At 38.4% G+C, this 21535-nt stretch overlaps 1 protein-coding gene and 1 long non-coding RNA gene across 2 annotated transcripts; one reads left to right on the forward strand and one right to left on the reverse strand.

The window, feature by feature from the left end:
• Window positions 1-7686: 7686 nt before the first annotated feature.
• Window positions 7687-11326, reverse strand: LOC147316956 (uncharacterized). The gene is made up of 5 exons (XR_015131762.1): window positions 11092-11326; window positions 10236-10307; window positions 8433-8500; window positions 8181-8299; window positions 7687-8021 (listed from the first exon to the last, which is right to left on the reverse strand). It is a non-coding gene; the product is annotated as an uncharacterized LOC147316956 (long non-coding RNA).
• Window positions 10430-21517, forward strand: lman2lb (lectin, mannose-binding 2-like b). Its single transcript, XM_086313493.1, has 8 exons — window positions 10430-10772; window positions 12284-12402; window positions 12688-12805; window positions 14550-14632; window positions 15863-16024; window positions 16179-16293; window positions 17414-17533; window positions 18205-21517. Exons 1-8 carry the CDS (start codon window positions 10568-10570, stop codon window positions 18345-18347), a joined length of 1065 nt encoding a protein of 354 aa, XP_086169619.1. The 5' UTR covers window positions 10430-10567; the 3' UTR covers window positions 18348-21517.
• Window positions 21518-21535: the final 18 nt, after the last annotated feature.

A 21535-nucleotide genomic window follows, 5' to 3' on the forward strand; every position in this document is an offset into this window, starting at 1 on the left:
GCACAATACAAAAGATGTCACCAAAGATGTCACTAACCCATTGATTAGTAAAGATGTCAGTAAAACCTTGAGCTGGTTTGTCTACTTTAGACACTTTGATGTTTTGAAGTTGGGTACAGGAGACTACATGCTCATGGGCTAAAACCTTATGACTGACACGTTGTGGAGCATACCCTGTATAATCCTCCTTTCCGACAATAATAAACGGACTTCATCTTTTTTATAATATGGCAGCTGAGACCCTAAAGCGATTAGGAAAGTGTTTTTGTGACCAGATGCTGACCATGAAAAATAAGGCTGGTTTAAGGCATTTCTACTTTTGCTTCACTTTTCATACCTGAAAGCTACACCTATCAATTCCCAGGTCATCATGTAGAGCAGGTCATCTGCCAATCAGCAGGGTGAAAATTTCATCTTGGGCTACTCCCTGGGTGTCTGTGAATGTTAGACAGAAAAGCACAGACAGAAAAAAGTGCTCTTATGAATGGATTAATACTATATGAAAAAAGGAGTTACACCCCAGGTCTTCTACTACTTGTAGAACCACCTTTAGCAGAAAATAACTTGAAGCAATAGTTTTCTCTATGAATGTATGACCCACCACAGCATTTCAATCAGGTTTGAAATTTGACTGTGTTATTTAAACACTTTTGTTATTATTATTATTATTATTATCCATCCATCCATCCATTTGCTTCCGCTTATCCTTTTCAGGGTCGCGGGGGGTGCTGGAGCCTATCCCAGCTGTCATAGGGCAAGAGGCGGAGTACACCCTGGACAGGTCGCCAGTCTGTCGCAGGGTTGTTATTATTATTATTATTATTATTATTATTATTATTATTATTATTATTATTATTATTATTATTATTATTATTATTATTATTATTATATCATTCTGTTCTAAATAGGCTGGTGCTAGAGATCACTGACTGAATTTAACACTAGAATATTTTGGTATATAGAGTAAATTGTCTTTTTTTTTTACATGACTATTGTTTAAAATTATAAATTATATATGATAAATGTAAAACTATAGTAACAAAAAAGCTACACAAATTACTCCTGTATAAAAAAAAAGTAGAATAAAAGTAGGATAACAGAAAAATGCAGATTTGTTTGTGCTCTTGGCAGTATAGTTTATTAGTTACCTCCTCCAAGAATGTTGTGTTTTTATTGAGATTTGTTTTGTTGTCATCTTTTTCAGAATCAGAATCAGAATACTTTATTAATCCCGAAGGAATTGTATGCCTTTCTTCTTTTTGCTCAGTCTTCTTTAGGCTCGAGCCTCCAGGTGAACCTGATAACAATAAGTGGAAAAGAATGGATGAATATGACTATCAAAACAAAAGCACAATCTAAATATGATTATTTTTATATTGAGCACTAAACTGTTGGGTGTTGCTAAGCAACATAAAAGAATGTGATATCTGTAAATAACAATGACAAATGCCATCAGCCGCTCCAATTATCAGAAGTGTTTAAGTGATGGACACCATGGCTATCCATCAGCCCGTCTTTTCTCTCAGCTTGTTCAAGTTTAGAGCCCTACACTGACCACCAGTGCACTTTTCAGGATAATTTACAGAAGCTGGCAGACCACTGTTAATTTTCTGGAGTAGCTCCTGACTATGTGAGAAAGTCAATCTTTTTAAGAAGACGCATCCTCTGCATTTGCAAATTTGCTGTAAAACCAAACAACTTCCCGCTCTCTCTGTCTCACACCGGCCAGCAAAGCTGAGTCAATCCCCTGAAAACACTCCATCATGCGTTCTTTAAGGCTTTCTCTCCAGCAATATTTATATATTAAAGTTTAACTGAATAGTTTTTAAAAAGGAATGTATTCGTCAATATGTGATAAATGAAAATATGATCCCTGAGATGGCCTTCTAAATGCCCTCATCGAGGCTGTGAATTAAAGTCAGTAGACGTGTCAGAGTAATCCATCGCAAAGAGAAAATAGCTAGGAAATGAGTGTTTCAATTAAGAAGATGTGTTTTCCTTTTTGTCAGCACAAACGTGGGGGTTGGGAGGGTGAAGCGCCTATTAAAGTGTGTCTGACTATATTTCACCCTGCTGCTGACTGATGTGACAATATTGTCTCAGGCCTGTTCATTTGAATAGTGTGAATATTTATGTCCAGAGGTGTTTGCCTGTTCTTAATGCTTGCGCTCTTTAAGCAGGCAGTTATTGTCTGTTGTAAGTGGTCATTTACTAACAGAGGAATGCCCCGCCAGAGGAAGCATTAAGGTCTCCTCATTATTTAATCATTTGCTGCTTCCCTTTGCAGGAAGCAGGAGGCTGGATGTGTCAGGTTAGCTGTGTGCAGGACAGCATGCTCACATCTATTAAAGACAAAGCAGCATGATTGATGCTGATAGCTCATAGCTGTGATGACACTGCAACACATAATATGCTTTTTGGTTCATAGAATCCAGCTGCAGTATGTTGTATGAAGTATGTCAGATGCATATAGATAAATAAGATAATTATTCAGTTGGGGATGGAAACAGTTTGTTACAGTCACTGACATGATGAAGAAATCGGGGTAAACCAGTGATGGGTAACAGTTTGTTCAGTGAGCTCCTCTACACCACAGATTAAAAAGTATCCATTTTGGAGCCAATCAAAGATCCAGCTTTCCTAATATTTTTCTCCAGTCAATTGGTGTCACCAGTGCTAAAGCACATCACAGCAAAGTGTGCACTGTGCTTGCCACAAATAACTGATATAAAATCTCCATCATTTTACTGCACATGTTGAAGGATCTCACCTTCCTTAAGGGATAAATAGCACCCCTTTGTGTATGCAGCATCTGTGTGAGACTGTGTTGGTCAGTTTAGCTTGCCCAGGTTCTTGTACTCGTCCACCACATCAGCATTCTGAAGCCATCCTGTCCCTTCCAAAGCTGAACACCATCTCTCTCATCTTATTCATACATCTTATTCATATTCAAAAGCAGATGATTCAGTCTCCCTATACTCTCTTTTTAATTTCTTTTTCCTATTGCCTCTCAACCTGTCACAGCAGATGGTTGCTCCTCCCTGAGCCTGTTTTCTGTTACAAGGGAGTTTTTACTTTTCAAGAATATTATACCTTACCGTATATAACACTTTAAGATGATTGTTGTTGATCTGGCACTATATGTACAAACCTGAACTGAGTTGAGTGAAATTAAATTCCTTCCAGACCACTCCAAAAAATGATCAACTAGTACTCTGTACTCCTCCTGCTGTCCATCACTTCAATTGCTGCAGAGTTATCACAGTGTACCTGTAGGTGGTATGACCTGGAGTTGTACTGAAAGGCTGGGTGTACAAGGTGAACAGGAATGAAGACAGCACCATTTCCTGTGGAGCGTCTCCTGTGGAGCTGATGTACTGCACATCACCAAATCAGGCAGAGCTGCCTCGTCTCACATATTGCAGGCTGTCATGTAATCAGTAATCCACGACATGGCAGATGTGATTACTGATTTTTCCTGGCAGTTAGCTCTCTGCAGCATGTAGACCGTTGTGTCATCCACCCCAAAATCGGGTGTGTATTCAGACTGCAAGGGATCGAGGGATGATCTCATCTGTGGTCTCTGGTGCCTTCATGACATGCAATGTGAGAGCAACTGGTCTGATAGTGTTGACTGCTCTGGTGCAGGAACCAGAAAGGATGTTTTCCATAACATTGATATTCTCCTGCTTCAAACTCAGGTTGTAAATGTGATTCAGATTTCAGATAATATCACAGTAAAATCCTGCATTATTTTCATGGATGTCTTGTCTCTTAAGTCCAGAAGGGTTTCCTGCCGCAGAGAACATAAAGCTGTTTCCAACCAGATTTTGTTGTGTTGTTTCACTAACACTTTTTATGTTGTGTCAGATAGAAAAGACAAGTCACCAATATGATCAAACTCAACCTCAGAAGTAACAGGTTTATAAAATACTAGAATTTCACTCATCAAAACTGAAGCACAGTCTGTTTGGACAAGCTGTCCTCAAGAGTCCCACTAACCTGCAATAAAAAACATATTTACAGTGAAAAATACTCACCATGGATAGTTCATCTTTCACAACAACTCCCAAAACAAGCCACTGGAGCCCAGAACTGTCCACTCGGCCTCACCACTGCCAGTGTAAACCACTGAGCTGGGCCTGCCAACACAATTGTGCTGTTTTTGGTTTTTTGGAGCATTTAAATAGAGATCTATGACTGACTTGCTGTGTACCACAGACTTTATAACATGGTTGTGTTTTAGGCCTGATTAGTCAAATTCTAAGGAGTTATTAATCTGTATGTTTTTCTTAAGTGCTTATTGTGTCAGTGTAGGGAACCTGTATAGTTTATGAATGCACTTCACTAACCAAGCTTGTATGTGGAAGTCTGGTGACTGACCCAGATTTCTTAAACCAATAATGTAACTTCATACCGATACTGTTTTGCTTGTTTGGTAACCTATCCTTCGTATTCTCATGGCAGAAAAGTCACTGGTGCATCTGCATTGTGTAATATATTGTTTCTTCCTTTACAAGCCTGGACAGCACATTTGAGCTACATTGCTAGAGGCCTGAGTGTGTGACTGTGTAAAAGTCATGCCTTCAGTCCTCCTGGGAGAAATTCGGTTCCAATTGTTTATAACAGGTGTGGACAGCTTTAATAAAGAGGAACACTGAAACTCACTGTGGCCAAGGGATATTAAAATATCACTGTGACCTTGCAAACAGGGATTAGAGTGCAAGTCTGCCACAGCAGGAGGCAATTGCACGCAGCATGCCGCGCGATCCTCTCCACTCAATAAGCTGGGGCAGAATTTATGGCCCCACAGACATCTCAGCGCTGTAGGCTTTGTGTCAGTCTCTGCTTATGGGACACACAAATGGTGATGTGGGGGTGTCAGGAGAGATGCTAGGGGCGGATGTTTCCAGTTTCAAGGTTCAGCTGGAATCCTGCAGCTTTCGATATGGAAGTGAATAATACCTTCCCTGGGGACACAGACAGGAAATACTATGAGCCCCAAGTCACCGCTGGGTCATAAACACCTTTATATTTGCAATCTTATTCCCACTCTATCTTTTTGTCTGTCTCTTAAGAGTAATAGCATCGTCCTAAAGATGGCTGCATTACTGTAATTCCTCCGAGGGTCCCAATACAACCCTGGCACTCAGCATCACCTGCCAATAGTTCACTTGGTGTATTAATTGAACCAAGCATCATTCTTTTGTGAGACACAACAGGCTGGGTGAGCGAGCCAGCAGGTTAAAGAGATGAGTTGCAGTAATTAATAAATTCTGTGTTTATGTTATAGTGCCATGAAAAAGTGTTGTTTTTATGATTTGCTAATTATAAAACGTACATATTTCAGATCAGATTTATTAGATAAATAGAGAATATTAGAGACTGTCAACCTAAATAAATACAATATACAATTTTTAAATGATGATTTTATTTATTAAAGGAGAAAAACTATACAAGCCTACCTGGCCTTGTGTGAAAAGTAATTGCCCCTTAAACCTAAGAGCTGTTTGTGTGACTCTTGGCAGCAAGAACTGCAATCAGGTGTTTGCGATAACTGGCAATGAGTCGATAACTGGCAATGAGTCTTTCCCTTCACAGTCAGGAAATTTGCCCCACTATTCTAATTCAGGCGCGTTGGAGGGTGTTTGAGTTTGGACAGCCTGTTTAGGGTCATGCTGAAGAATCTCATTGGAATTTAAGTCTGTACTTTGACTAGGCCACTCCAAAACCTGCTTTCTTTCAGACATTCAGATGTAGACTTGCTGGTGTGTTTCAGATCATTGTCCTGCTGTATAATCCAAGTGTGCTTGAGTTTCAGGGCACAAACTGATAGCAGGATATTCTCCTTCAAGATTTTCTAGACAGCAGAATTCAAGATTCCATCAATTACAGAAAGCTGTCCAGGTCCTGAAGCAGCAAAGCAGCCCCAGAATATCACAGTGTTTTACAGCAGCTGCACTGTCTAGCACACTAGATGAAGCCTTTAATGAAGATAAATAAAGTGCTGTATGGATGTGCATAGTTGTGTAAATAGAGCTTAAATTAATCTAAAGTACTTCAAGTAGCTATTAAATCTCATTCTTTAGAGCTTATTCGTTGTGGAGCTGTTACAGGTTTTAAAAGTAAAAAAGAGAAAACGCATGATAAAATTGTAATACTCTAACCTTATTAGATGAAGGGATCAGAACTTTGATATTTTTTATGAGTTTAAAAAGGCTAATTTAATATAAACTCACCATTAATTATGGCATCATCTTATACAGAGTCTCCGAAATAAATCTTGAGAAAAATGGAATGAGTTTGAAAACATTAGCCTTTAAATTCCAACTTTACTGTCCTGTCAAAGGCTGTTATAGCTAGTAAAATAAAAAAATAAATAAATAGATGAAGAGAAAAAGAAAATTTAGGTACAATAAATGTCACTGCTGGGGCAGCAGTTGTGTGGTGTTTGGAGAGGAAGGACCCAAGTTGCAGACAACAGCAGTGATGCGAGTGAGGTTTATTGATGACGGGTGACTGACACAAAGCAGTGATAAAAAATTACAAAGTAAACTGAACTGGGAAAGCTAGTAAGCTGACCTGAAACATAACACAAAGGGAGGACACGAGGCGAGGAGCAGAGAGACACAGAGAAACACAAAATAACACAGACGAACTGACGAGGAACACAGGCAGGACACCCTATAAATACACACAAGGCAATGAGGGAATGACACACCAGAGGGGAACACAGCTGGAACTAATGGCCATCACGAGACACAGACCTTCAAAGTAAAACAGGAAATTCACAGACTGTTTTCCAAACACAAACTCAGAGACACGAACAGAACACCGGGAGAGGACACAGGTAGGGATAACAGAAACACTAAACACAAAACCCAAACCTTAAGAACTAATACAAAAACAGAAGAAACTAGAAAATAATAATAATAAACTCAAAACACTGGGTCAGCGACCCAGGACCATGACAATAAAGGGAAATAAATGTTGCTGATGTCAAAAAATTGTCTTTAAAATACAAGCATTAAAGTTCAAACTTGTGTTACAACAAAAGAAAATTAAGACTCTAAACATTAGATGCATAATGTCCGAATTATGTTTTGGGCTGAATTGGAAAAAACAGAATGATAAAAAATATTGTTAATTAAAAGAAATCTAAATTTTGGACAATATTAAAGTTAAATGTTTGACCTAAAAGGTGAAACTCGAGATAAATTAAAAAATTCGTTTAAAAAGACAAAATCATTTTTAATATATAATTTTGATTTTATTAATAACAAAATTCACTTGATGGGACTCTGTTAAATCATCATTAGAACTATAAATGACAAAATCCTCACCACTGTTACTTCTTACTGGCATTAATGGACATTCATATACATCCCACTCAGGATGCAGTTGCTATGTAGTGTTGGTCGATACACTAGAAACCCATGTGCTCTTCTTTCACATTAAACACTGATCACATTCACTGTTTGTCCAAGTGTTAATAAATCCAACTTCAAATGTGTTATCTCCTTCCTTTGTGTCCTTTGTGGATTCAGCATGAGGACGAACTTTGTTACCAGATGATGGCGCTGTCTGCTACCAATTGACTCAGAACCTCCCACCAGAGATTATGGGGAACTATACCCCCCCCCCCCCCCCCCCCCACACACACACACACACACACACACACTAAGGCTCACACATGCAGCTAGATGTGGGTCATCATTTATCTTGGGTATTAAGAGGGCAGACTAAGTGTGTGTGTGTTTGTTTATTTTAGTAAACATTGTGGTTTTTTAAATTTTGATTTGTACCATTTCTAATAATTTAGGTCTGAGACTGCAGTCATGGATTCACACAGGCATGTCGTGTGACCAGTATTTCATGAATTTCCAGTTAGTTGTGAGAAACCTGTCTTCCTTGATTCTGCAGAGATTTTGTCACGTTTTCCAGCCTGGAGGCTTCTCTCTCTTTCACTTCTTTCATTGTCAGGTCTAGCAGCTTCCTTCTGACTTGAGTCGACTGAGTGACTAAACATTTTCACAGTTTTTGATTAGAAAGTAACCCCCCTCCTCTCCTCCCATTTGTATTATATACTTATATAGGTTATTTAGATATTCTATTCTATTCTATTCTATTCTATATTTTTATATTTAAGGAGAAGCATATCAAATTTTATTTAAACTTACTGATAATGTTATAGAATTTGTTCATTATAATTCTGACAGGAAGCAGAAAGAGAGGGCATATTTCTCTGATGTTGGCTTCTCTTCATTGGGTCTCACTGAAATCCAGAATCTTCTATGAGCTGATAGAGGACGAAAATGAGAGCGAGAAGAGGACAGATGGAGGACAGTTAGTGAAATGTATAGATGTTTAGTGAGGAACTGAATCCATGAAAAGGATGAAAAATGGAAAGACGGCTGGCCCAGATGACATACCTGTGGAGGTGTGGAAATGTCTTTGAGCAAGGCCAGTGGACTTTTTAACCAGATTGTTTAATGCAATCCTGTGTGTGAGGAAAACCAAATGATAACCAATGATTTATAGACCTTCTCTGCGTTGAATCATACCTGTTATTAATCTCTGTCTCTCTTCCACAGCATGTCTTTATCCTGTTTTCCTTCTCTCACCCCAACCGGTCGCAGCAGATGGCCCCGGAGGTTTCTTCCTGTTAAAAGGGAGTTTTTCCTTCCCACTGTCGCCAAAGTGCTTGCTCATAGGGGGTCATATGATTGTTGTGTTTTTCTCTGTATGTATTATGTAGGGTCTACCTTACAATATAAAGCGCCTTGAGGGGACTGTTGTTAGAATTTGGCACTATACAAATAAAATTGAATTTAATTGAAATTGCTCTTTCTCATGAGTTCTAGGTATAGTAAAATATCCTAGATTCAAAAGTCAAGCCATCTGTCAGGCAGCTGAAGACAGCTGAAATTAGGACAGGAAAATAATCCCAAACAGACAAACAGAGAAACAGCCATTCTACACCATGGCTGAAAAAGAAAAAAGGTGCTATTATGGCCCAGCCAAATCCAGACCTCTACCTAGTTGAAATAATGTGGCACATAAACAAATGTCCTCAAGCCTTAATGAACTCAAACAACCCTGTAAAGAGTAGTAGTCTAGAAAAAGAAAATATTTTAGACATAATGTGGTACCTATTTAACGTCAAGTCATGCTTTCTAATGTTGAAAAACTGTTAAATACAACAGCAGCCCTCTATCCACCACAGCGCCTTTATAGTATAAGCTGCAACATTATCAGGTACACTGTTTGAAGATTTTTGCTAGGACTGACCAGGAGGGAGAAGATTAGAAATCAGCTCATCAGAAGGACATCTGAGGTTAAGTGGTTTGGAGACAAAGTTAGAGAAACAAGTGTGAGATGGTTTGTGCATGTGCAGAAATATATTGAAGAAAAGATGTTGAACATGGAGCTACATAGGTGAGTTTTGACCCTTTTTGAGGGTGCTCAAGTGACCCCAAATTTTATCAGAGCATCCTTAAAAATAACTATTAATAGTATCAATAACAGCGCATTTTTGTATTATTTTCTAGAATTATCTTCAAATGTAATATTTATTCTTATAAAGTGTCTGCTTATTTTTATTTGTTCTCTAAATAGCATTGGCTAATGAAGCTTAAATCATCAGAGATTATTAGCTAGTTTTAGCCATCTGGTCCAGTAGTCTGCTGGGATATCGGGAGTTGCCAGCCAAGGAGACGATGTGTGTTATTATTATTGAATTGGGCTTCAGTGTTTGTTTACTGTACAGCTCCAGATTCAGGTGACAGCAAGTGAAAATGATCTTACCTGTCTATGTGCAGCAGCACACTGTATTCAGTTTGGATATTGCTGTAAACTGACATGGATCACTTTATGTATTTCATTTACTGTAATAATGTGTTTTCCTCACATTGATTGGTGATGATTTCACATAACTAAGCAGTATGCTGTACTGTGGATCCCCCACTTACTCCTATAATAATTTTTATATGATTATGTTTTTGTTATTTTCTAGTTTCTAGTTTCGTTATGAGGATGCATTCAAAATAAATATATAAAAAAATATTTAAAAATAAATAAATAAAACAATGCTATTACAGTTTGCTCTGTGTACAGGTCTATGGAGTGGCAGCGTGATTTTTTTTAGTTTGTGTATTGAATAATACTATTTTAAGCGCTTGATGATTTGGTGGACTGCCTCTGTGTGATTAAGTGACTAAAATAATGTTTCTCACCTTATCTGTCTTGCCATAAATGAAGGAAGACCACAGAGGAGGGCATGCAGATGGTTGGTGTGACAGGAGAGTCTGTAAGGGATAGGATGAGACAGACGAGGATGATCAAAGAAGAAAAAGATCTCACAACCCATTCTTTTCGGATAGATGCTGCTATAAAATCGCGAGAGCTAGTCTATTGGGGAGAATTTGATGATTTTCAGACGCTACTACTATATCCAGAAGATGGCAGTAATGCCAACCCCACGGATGAGTGTCTCCACTAAACCCCAGAAGGGAAGAAGAACATTTTTCTTGAAACCACGTGACATGTGTGTAGTCGGGCTGTAAAGATGGTTTCCTCCGTTGCCAAATCAAATCTGGCTCCACTGAGAAGTTTCTGTTTTTTAAATTCAGTGTTTCACTTTAGGAACCTCCGTGAGTTAACATGGCTACTTATTACTATTTGTTACTTGACGAGCCAGTCGCTGGCAGACGACGGGGACTTTATGGAGGAGTTTCTGAAGCGGGAATATTCTCTTGTGAAGCCGTACCGCGGTGAGTTTAATGTTAAACTAGAATTACGTTACCGCCAATGTCAGCTAACATTGGAAACTAACATAAACGTTGACAGTAGACAGTTTGTCACCGAAAGGTAGGCTTTGGCTTAAATTCATTTTTTTCTTGGATAGAATTGTGTGGCGGAGGATAATAATTAACTAAGAAGAACTTTGTGCCTCTCTGTCGTTACAGATCGTGGGTAGCGTTACAGCAAGCGGGATAATAACTGTTGTTAACACACCACTAACTATTGGCTAGTCCATAATGCTAATGAAGACTAGCCTACCTACAGTTAGCTTTAATCAGCAGAGCAAACCTGTCTGATTACGGTGAGGAACTCTAGCAAAAAACAACAATAAAATTCAGGAAATTAAGCCCGTAACGCTCTCCATTATGAAAGATTAGTTTTTCATTGTCTCAACAAAGAGCAGTTTGAGTAACCTTCATGGCCACTTTTCATATTAGCGTATATTAGTTAATTCAAAGTAATTAGAAACAAAAACTGATAACTAGAAAATGGGGTCGGGCTTATAAAGAATACATCAGAACAAAGAACGATTTAAAAAAAAAAAAAACAGTTTTCGTTAATTAAAACTAAATCTAAAAAGTCATAACAATAATAAGGGAGTTTTTTTTTTTTTTTAAACGTACTGAAGCAGTTTTGTGTGTACTGAAGTTGACCACACGTAATAAGTGTATTTAATGAAACTGTGAGTAAGCTTCCTTAGTAGGGTTGTTGTACTGTTGGGCCACTATTGCACTTCATTAAAGTCTTTTGCAGTACACTCCTGCCACTTTGCACAGGCATTTTATCGTGTGATATAATACAGTGTGTTTTTTATCTGTCTTGTTATTTATATTTCTTGCACAACAGTCAGGTGAAGAACCCACAATATCGTTATATAAGTACAATGAAAATAAAGGGCTATTGTATTCTAATACCTATTTTGAACTTTTCAAGTCATACTCTAATAAAGACCCTTGATTTATAGCAGGGGTGTCAAACTCAAATACACAGTGGGCCAAAATTCAAAACTGGAACAAAGTCGCGGGCTAACGTTAATATTTATTGAAATATATTTATTCCTCCAGATATAAGAATGAATCTTTTCTTATGGACTCAAACACGTTTTGCTGAAAAACTGAATATGGAACAAGCAAAGCTTAATACTAAACAACATATATATTAGCTGTATAATACCAGTAGGCCAGCTCTAATAGTAATTTGGTATGGCTTCGCGGGCCAAATGTAATTAGGCTGCGGGACAAATTTGGCCCGCGGGCCAGAGTTTGACACCTATGATTTATAGTAATAAAAATAAACAGTACAGTACAGGAGCCACTGAAAAGGAAATATTTGTAGTCAATAAAATGTATACATAAACTGAATGTTACAACAAAAGACGAAACGCAACGTAAATGGTAAAAGAAGATTTCTAAGAAAAACAATGGTAAACTTTGGTGTGGCTTGCTGTGAATGCAGAAGTGTTACTACTGTTGTTTTGCAGGCTTGGGTTTCTCTAGCTCCTCACAGTGGGATCTGATGGGCACTGCCATGGTGACGCCTGACCATGTGAGGCTAACCCCAGACCTGCAGAGCAGGCAGGGAGCTGTGTGGAGCCGAATTGTAAGTCAAATGGGACAGCCTGCATTATCAGGCTTGCAATATGCAATGCATTCTTACCCAGCAAACCACAATTTCCCTCACTTCCTGCTTTAAACTAAAAACCCTACTTTATATGGCTTTAGTTTAACAATGAATGTTATGCAGCATTTTATAAATAAAATATAAATGATACAAATCAGTCTGTTTCAAAAGGATGATATGTCACTCATATCTGATGACAAGTGCATGCTACACATTGCTGAGTGTAAGAATAACCTGCTTTTCTTTATTGCTATTGCTTTTCAGCCTTTGCTTCTGCAAGATTGGGAGCTGAGAGTACAATTTAAAGTCCATGGCCAAGGGAAGAAGAACCTGAATGGTGATGGACTGGCCATCTGGTTAACCAGAGATCGCATGAAAAATGGTAGGTTAATGCTAAATGTGTTTCAGCATCGTATTTGCAATTTTATAATTGAATAGCCCTCAAAGTGAACAGTTTATCCTAATGAGCTTGTCATTTTTTTTCTCAGTCACATGATAAGATATCATTTTATTAGCACATCCTGTGCACAGTGACTTGTGATACCAGGGAAAGCAAACAGAATAAACAGTCTCAATTTTCAGCTGCAGGAAACACTGCTTACAAAACTTTACATGTTCATTCATTGTTTCAAAAACACATTTTAGTTACTTTTCTTTTGTTTGTTTTGTTTTATTGTTTGTTTTTAATCCAATTAGGTAAGTTACCTGTAGTATTACACTGCTCAAAAAAAATAAAGAAACAATTTTAGATTTAGAACGTTAAGCCAATTAAACTAATGAGATAGTGATCCGGTTGGTTAGCAGAGGGGTTATTTGTTAGGTTAAAGGTTTTGGTGTTAATGAAATTAACAGCAGGCAAATGCAGTGGTTAGCACTGTTGCCTGACAGCCAGAAGGTCCTGGGTTCAATCCCATCATCTAACCGGGTCCTTTTTGTGCGAGTTTGCATGGGTTCTTTCTAGGTACTCCAACTTTGTCCCACAGTCGACATGCAGTTAGTGGGGTTAGGTTAACTGGTGATTCTAAATTGTCCATAGGTGTGAATGTGAGTGTGAATCGTTGTCTGTCTCTCTGTGTTAGCCCTGCATCAGATTGGCAACGTTTCCAGGGTGTACCGTGCCTCTCATTCTCTCATCACTGAGACAAAACAGGAATGGCTTTACAGGTGGAGACCAAAAACTTGTGTTTTGTGCCAAAACATCCTTGGACCTATTGTCAGACTGGTGCAGTGGATCCTTGGTTCCTCCTCAGTTATGCCCTGGTCCAGATCTAGGATGAGATCCTATCCCCCGAACACAATCTCTTGTCTCGTTAGGAGCATCCCCTGATGTTGTCACACATGTGTACAAGCATGTTGGGGCCAGAAAAGTACCATTTTGAGTTGCTTCAATGAAATCTCAACAGAATGCGCTATCCTGCTGCATCTTTTTTTTTTTTTAAACTTTGATTTTCAAGGTGTTTTTTAATCAAGCCCTCTGTAAGTTGATGCTTTTCATTTCTATCACATTACCCAGTCCATGTCAGTGTAGCTATCCAACTTTTTTCCTCATTGAGAACTGATGTGTTTTCTAAGTGTTCCTTTAATTACATTTTTTAAGCAGTGTGTTGTGCGCCTGGCTAAAGAGAATTATTCAGTCATTATCATCTATTTTTTTATGCTTTTAAGTTTGTTACATTTTTGTTGCTACTGTATTTAAATAAAGACAACCTATGCTGCGCTGGTCTTAGTTTTTAAAGGAAACTTCCAAATGGAGTTATTCTTCCACAGTTTGTGGTACAAATGTTTCTGTCTACATGTAAAGACAGCTGTCATCATCGAGTGACTCTTTATCACGGTGTGTGTGGACTAGTTGCCATACCCCCAATGATATGATAGTGAGCTTTAGAGCATTTGGGTGGGATTAGGATAATACAATCGTTTCACGTGAAAAATTTTTATTTATTTATTTATTTTAATTAACTTCCTGCATGTACTAGTTTGTCTGATTACATTTTTTCCTCCAAAGTGCTGAAAACACAAAGAAACTCTGTTGGAGAAAACTTAAGACTGAAATTTAGTCCCAAATCAAATTATATTAATTGCTATGTTTCAGCTTTATTATTTCTGTGGTATACCTCTGTTTGCAGGCCCTGTATTTGGCAACATGAACCATTTCTCTGGACTTGGAATATTTGTGGACACTTACCCCAATGATGATAAGACCCATGATGTAAGTGACAGTCTGTAGCTTTTGTTGTTTTTTTTTTAAAAGCCTGAGTTTAAATCAAGACTTTGTTGTCATGTGGAAACCCACACAACATACACACAATGTTTCTTTTTGATGACTGAATTTCAGCCAATCTGACATGCAAACATGTACTGTTGCTAATAATGTAAACTTATACTGACTGACAACGAACCTGGCCAGAAAAAAGACAAGTAGCAGTCCTGGTGAAGTTTGAATTATTAACCTTAATCATCAGGATGCTCATACCCTGGTAGTGCTAATGTTTTAAGGTGAAGCAGCAGTAGAACTGCAGTTTTCAGGCTGACTCGACTGGATTACTGTAATGCACTTTATATTGGGGTCAGTGCATCATATATTAGTCATCTACAGGGGGTGCAAAATGCCGCAGCTCGTCTTTTAACTGGCACTCGAAAGTTTGAGCACATTTCCCCTATTTTAGCTTCACTTCACTGGCTGCCCATTTCTTTTAGGATTCATTTTAAAATTCTTTTATTTGCTTTTAAAGCTCTCCATGGCCTAGCCCCATCTTATCTCTCTGAGCTGCTACAGCCTTATACACCCACCCGCTCTCTCAGGTCAGCTGATCAGCTGCTCCTGATTGTACCCAGGACTGGGCATAAACTTAGAGGAGATCGTGCTTTTGCTGTAGCATCTCCAAAACTGTGGAACGAGCTTCCTTTAGAGACAGACCAGTTCTTTATCTGTTTTTAAGTCACTCTTGAAAACCCACCTCTTTACCCTGGCCTTTGATACCACGTGAGATGTTGGTTTTTATTTTTATTTCAGTTGTTTTTAGGTGATTCGATGCTGTTTTATCTTGTTTTTGTTTTAATATAGGGCTGTTTTAATTTATGTATTATGTGTTTTATTTATTTATTTTTGCTGTTTTCTGTTATTCTATTGTTTTAACTTGTTTTTCTGTATAGCACTTTGTTCCTGTGCTGGGTATTTTAAAGTGCTTTATAAATAAAATTGGATTCAACTATTTCAACTTACAACAGTGAACAGCTCAGATTTTAGAGTTAATTTTCTCTGGCTAACCAGTGTCCAGTGTTTTTGTCCCCCCCCCACCCTTTACTAAGAAAAGCTTTATGCAATATAACATCAAACTGTTCAGTAGTGCTGTTTCATGTCTCTGTGAAATGAACTACCTGTGGAATGGTGTTTGTGGTTCCTGCTGATGAAGTTGTGACTCCTCTGTCTTCTTCACAGAGGACATTCCCTTACATATCTGTGATGCTGGGGAATGGCACCCTGTCGTATGACCACGATCGTGACGGTCGGTCCACAGAGCTTGGAGGATGCACAGCTATGGCACGCAACTCGGTCTACGACAACTTTTTCCTTGTTAGATACTCCAAAAATCAACTGACGGTATGGCTCATTATCTGCAGGACCTGTTTCAGGGTGTCACTTGTCCTTAAAGGTGACATTCTTGTGTAATGAAATTAAAACTGAGTAGTACAATGAGGCATGAAAAGTAGAATGTTGATTGGTTTATTCAAACCATTTGTTCCTCTGCCCTTAGCTCATGGTGGATGTTGATGGTAAGCAGGAATGGAGAGAATGTGCTGACATTACAGGAGTGCGGCTACCTACAGGCTACTTCTTAGGTGCCTCCTCTGCCACGGGAGACCTGTCAGGTATGAAATCTCAGAATAATGCTTTGACCACAGGATATATTGCAAAGTGAAGCTATAAAAAGATCTATAAAAAGATTGGATTATAAACATGGCATCCAAACTAGATGAATTAACCCTTTAAAGCCGGTCAGAGCGGGCACGCTCTGTTTTGCGTAACTATTTTTAAATCTGGGTAGCACTGCAACCACGTAAGCTAGCGCAATAATTTTTTTTGCATATGAAACCGGAGGAGTTGTACTTACATCTTATGCCATCAGCTTGTCCTAGGTCACAGTTTCCTTCCACATATAGCTTTGCAAAAACTGCATAAAAAGCGCTTGCAGCAACAAAAACATAATATTCCAGAAACATGCTTTGCCGATCCGATCAGCTGTTCATAACACTTCCTACGTTGGAATAGACGTCAGTGCGAACTTTTGCATGTCCACCATTACCTGCCCGAAACCGGAAGTGACGTCATTTTCGCGGAAATGTAGTTTTTTTTTACCATGAGGGCCTCATGAGCCTATACTGGTGTTTTTAAAAGTTATCTTTGACTTTATGACTTTCTGTGTCGTTTCTGGGATGCTTAGGACTCATATTGCACTGCTGGAAATAGTTAATTTTGATGCATATGCTGCTTTTTTGCAAATTTGCAGTATAATGTTTATTTTCGTTTTTCGTGCAGTATATAAAAATTGGTGTATTTCAAAAATAAAACTATGAAGACACTCAAAATAAATTTCCTGTGATGGGAAACTATTTTGTGCAACTTTTTTGTATTTACAGTTTTGAGGGATAAGCCTCTTAAATTTCTCTAACTAGAAATATATGTTAAAAAAGCAAAAACGATTTTCAATTTTTTTTGTAGTTTGTTGCACTTTTTTGTAATTTATGTAATTACTATGTACTTAATGCATACATATTATTAAAATATGGGCTATAATGGTTGTATTGATGTATAGCAACTTGAAATGCTCCCAAAAATGGCTCCACAGCATGTAAAAAATATAATATAAGCTCTGGCGGACTTAGTTTTATGGTAGGTCTTAAAGGGTTAAACATCAACTTCCTAACAGCTCAGGTTTTAAAATGAAGTCAGCTGTTGCTTAAGATGTTAATTACGGGTGTGTTCTTCTAGATAACCATGACATCATCTCCATGAAGCTGTATGAGCTTACAGTCGAGAGGACTCCACAGGAAGCGGAAGAAGGGGAAGTAGTCACCATCCCCAGAGTTGACAACATGGAGCAGTTTCAAGGTAAATGCAGCACGATCATCATCAACCTGAAGTCATCCTTCTCAGCGCTGCACCGTATCGGCACCATTACTCAGGGCGGGGTTGCAGCTAGTGTGAAGTCTTGAGGGCCCAGTATTACCAGGCCCTACACCACCAATAGCATCATTGCACTCCCACTGGTTTTCATGCTCACCATAACTGCAGAGGTGGCCACTGCAGTATTCTCCTGAACTGCTTAAGCAGAGAAACAGAAGGTGAAGAAATCAAAATCAAGTTTATTCTTTCCCCACAAAGTCTTGTCTTTTTAGATTGTTGCCACGTCTCCCTCTGTGTAATCTGTGAAGCTCTAAGCTTAAAAAAAAAAAAGAAGCATGATTGTACACTTGCATTTAACTGAACAGTTTTGTACTCAGCATTTTTTGCATGCTGAGCACAAAGTTGATGTAACAGAGCAGATGAGTATAGTATAGTCTGCCACTATACTATACTATACTGCTTCCCGCATGATGATAAAAGGCTCAAGTAAATGGATGAGGCTGATACTGGCAGACATGAATCCAGTATGTGGGCACATCTCATACATGTAGTATATCTAATTGATATTATTTGTTCATGTTTACAGCTGGGAGAACAGAGGGCTGAAACTTCAGCCATTTTTTTTTTTTCTAATATTTTTTGCTTTTACTTTGCAGTGGAAGTGGAGGAGGAAGGGATGAGTGGAGTCCAGCTGTTCTTCACCCTTCTCTTCACAGTCGTGGGCCTGGTCGTGCTGGGAGTGGTAGGGCTAATAGTTTACGGGCGCTGGAAGGAAAACAAACGCAAACGCTTTTACTGAGGAAAGATCAGCCAGTCCGCAGAATGTGTTTTAATGAACAAACATGCAAAGACTCAATGACACAAATCGAACAAACTGAACTTTAGTGGGTTTGAAGCATAGAGCTATGAGAACAAATGAATACATGAGCTGTGGTTTAAAATATTTAAGATTTCTGGAAGATTGATGAGATAAAGCTCTGCTTGCTGTAGTGAAGCAAAATCATTTTAAAAATATGTTCATCTAAACTTGAAGCACGGTGGGACTTTTTATCTGCACTAACTGAGGCACTGTTTCTACCAGCAGGAAGTAAGAAAAACAACAGAATGAGTCACTAAATCAGATGCTGAGTTTGCTGACATTATGTTACACAATTTTGGAGTTTGGGGTATCTCTGCGGACCTGAGCCAGCGCAGAGTGGGTAGAAGTCATGGTAGCGAAGTTGGGCGCTTCTTTCATTGTCATTTAAATTTTTTGTTGGCAATTCACTAACTTTACTAATAATCCTGTGTTTATTTTCTAAATACGTGACCCTTAAAATGCTTATTTGTACATCAATATTTTCCTTATGACTTTTCATTATATCTGTGACTTACCTGCAACTTTCACAAATCAGATGGGACTTGGGCCTGTTTGTTAGCTTGCCCACTATAGAAATGCTGTTTTGTAGGTAGCTAGCAGAGTGGCATAGATATGTGCACATATTCTGCCACTGGTATGTCCCGGATGATTAATCAGACTTTTAAATTCTGAATGACAATGTTAGCTTCCATTAACATTTTAAAAAGTTAGCTTAAAATGATTCGTCATAGATCAAGCACATCTCTACAGAGGGCCTGTTGGCAAGTGGTTGCTGCTGTTGCTGGGTGAAATCATCACAAAGAAGTTGCACCAAAAACCACCTTTTGATCGCTGTGGTTGGAGTATGCTAACATTATCATTACTCTCTGACCTGTAGTGAAACTTTGGGAAGAAAAAAATGCAACACAAATCAGAGTAAAAGTTGTGCCGTTTGAAATGTGTTGGTTACAAGAGCAAGGCACAATTTTTACTTTGAAGGCAAATGTTTTTAGTTTGTGTTGACCCTTCAGGTTCACTTCTGCTTGACATGTACTTTGTGTTTGTAGGCAATTTGTTATCCAGGCACAAGCTGCTGGTGACCATGCCAACCTGCTAGCAAACAGTCTTTTAATGTAGCAGCATTATACCAACTTCACACTAGCAACCTCGGGCAATCACTTGCCAACCAGTCATGGAACACACACTTTTTGGTGGAGACTGGTGGTTACTCATCCCTCAGTCGATTTCAGTGACTGCCAACAACTGCTCACAAGCAGTCGGAAAATACACAATTAAGTGCCATATGGCCACTTAAAGGTGTTTTGTCTTTTTGTGTGACTACCACAAAGGCCATTGTCAGTTTACTGATCCCTGGGCCAGCAGGGACTACTTGTTGTGAGATGAACTTTATGCTTAAACATCCCCTAATCAGGGCCTCGTTCCCAATTGGTGATGTGTTAAGTAGTCATAAATTATCAGTTGCGTCACTAATGTACCATACTGCAACAGCTACCCTTAAATGTATACCTGAATTACAATAGTTAGAGCTACGTAGCATTATTCAGATGCACTTGTTTTGTGTGACGATTCCCAAACGAGACAGCTGAATTTATATTTCCAACAGGGTTCACAGTAGACTATCAAAATATTCATGTTAAACATTATATTATAGAAATAGGTTAGGATGCACTAAGCCTCGTCTCATATAAACGTTCAGTGAGGTCTGATTGTTTTTAATATTTGAAGAACTTCTCTCTCCGTAGATCTTCATGCATTATAAGACCTGGCTAAGACCTGAACAGTATGGTGGCTGCACCGAGAGCAACAACTTATGTGGCATGCCCATCAATGAATGTGTGGGAGAGTAGTTCATCTTTGACTGTTGTTCTTTGTTCTCTTCAGCCAACAATACACGACAATTACAACTGATGGTAACGATTTAATTCCAGAGTAGATTTAATGAACAAACAGGTGCGGAACTTTCTTGCCTGGTTGATTCTACAGTTCATGTTAATGCACCCACTGTAAATGCCTCACGCACATGGCTCTGTGATGTGCAGAGAGCACCACTCTAATTTGACTTGTAGCTGCTGTGAAGACCAGTGAGCCTGTGAATCTTTTTATACTTTTTGCTGCACTAAAGAAAAAAAAACTGGACTGTCATTTTATTTGAGATAACTTTATACAGCAATCCAGCATTTATTCAACAAGTGAAAATATTTATATAAATATTGCTGATACGTGAGCTCAATGCTATGTGTAAAAGAATAGTTGCGTTACCAGTGCTGAATAAAGTGCCTCACTAGGACCATTACAGGCAAACTCTCATTTTGATCCTCTCTGCAAGTTTGAGCTCAACATTTATTTTCTGTTTGACATCACTTCCATGGCTTGATCTACACTCTGACGTTACAAACAGGTCTCAGAAATGATAAGCTGATTTAAGAGTTTATCTGAGAACAGTTTGTCAGTGTCACTCTTTGTGGAGCACTGATGTTTTTAGTTCTTCCACCAACCAGTAACTTGGTAGCAATTGATGTTTTGCTCTGTACACACTTACATTAACAGCCATATGCTGCATCATGTAGTCATGTGAGTTTGATTAAACTGATCACTCAAACCAAGAGGAAGAAAAACAAAAAATGATGTCAAGCTTTATTGTGTCTATGAAGAAACCTCGAGTACTCAGTAAAACCTCAAATATCATGAAACTCTCCAGCATGGATGTAGAGCTCACACCTCACTGGTTAAAGAAGCACTGATGTGCCATTCATTCAATAACCATGCACTGACAATAACTATTAGAGACAACTTGGTGAGCAAAGTGATGCAATCATTTCAAAATTTCTTTAGATTTTGCAGTATTATCATTATTGTGATAAATGTGAATAGTCAGTATATAAAGACAACCAGCCAATGTATCAATATTGGGGGGTGCAGCAAAACACAAAATGTTAAGTGTGATATTAAGAAAGTGCACAGTCAATATCACATGATATCATCAATAATTGTGAGCCTGACAGATTTTAACAAGTTGATAATACTCAGGAGTAGCACAAATGTGTAAATGAAATAACTACTCAAAACCAAGATTAGGGAAATCTCATTGTGTTTTGTTCCTTGGAAAAGGAGAAAAAAAAAAAAAAAAA

The sequence above is a fragment of the Aulonocara sp. 'chitande type north' Nkhata Bay genome, linkage group LG12 (genome assembly GCF_057382095.1).
Source record: "Aulonocara sp. 'chitande type north' Nkhata Bay isolate Kocher_YH1m ecotype deep benthic linkage group LG12, A_spYH_male_GT1.1, whole genome shotgun sequence".
NCBI lineage: Eukaryota > Metazoa > Chordata > Actinopteri > Cichliformes > Cichlidae > Aulonocara > Aulonocara sp. 'chitande type north' Nkhata Bay.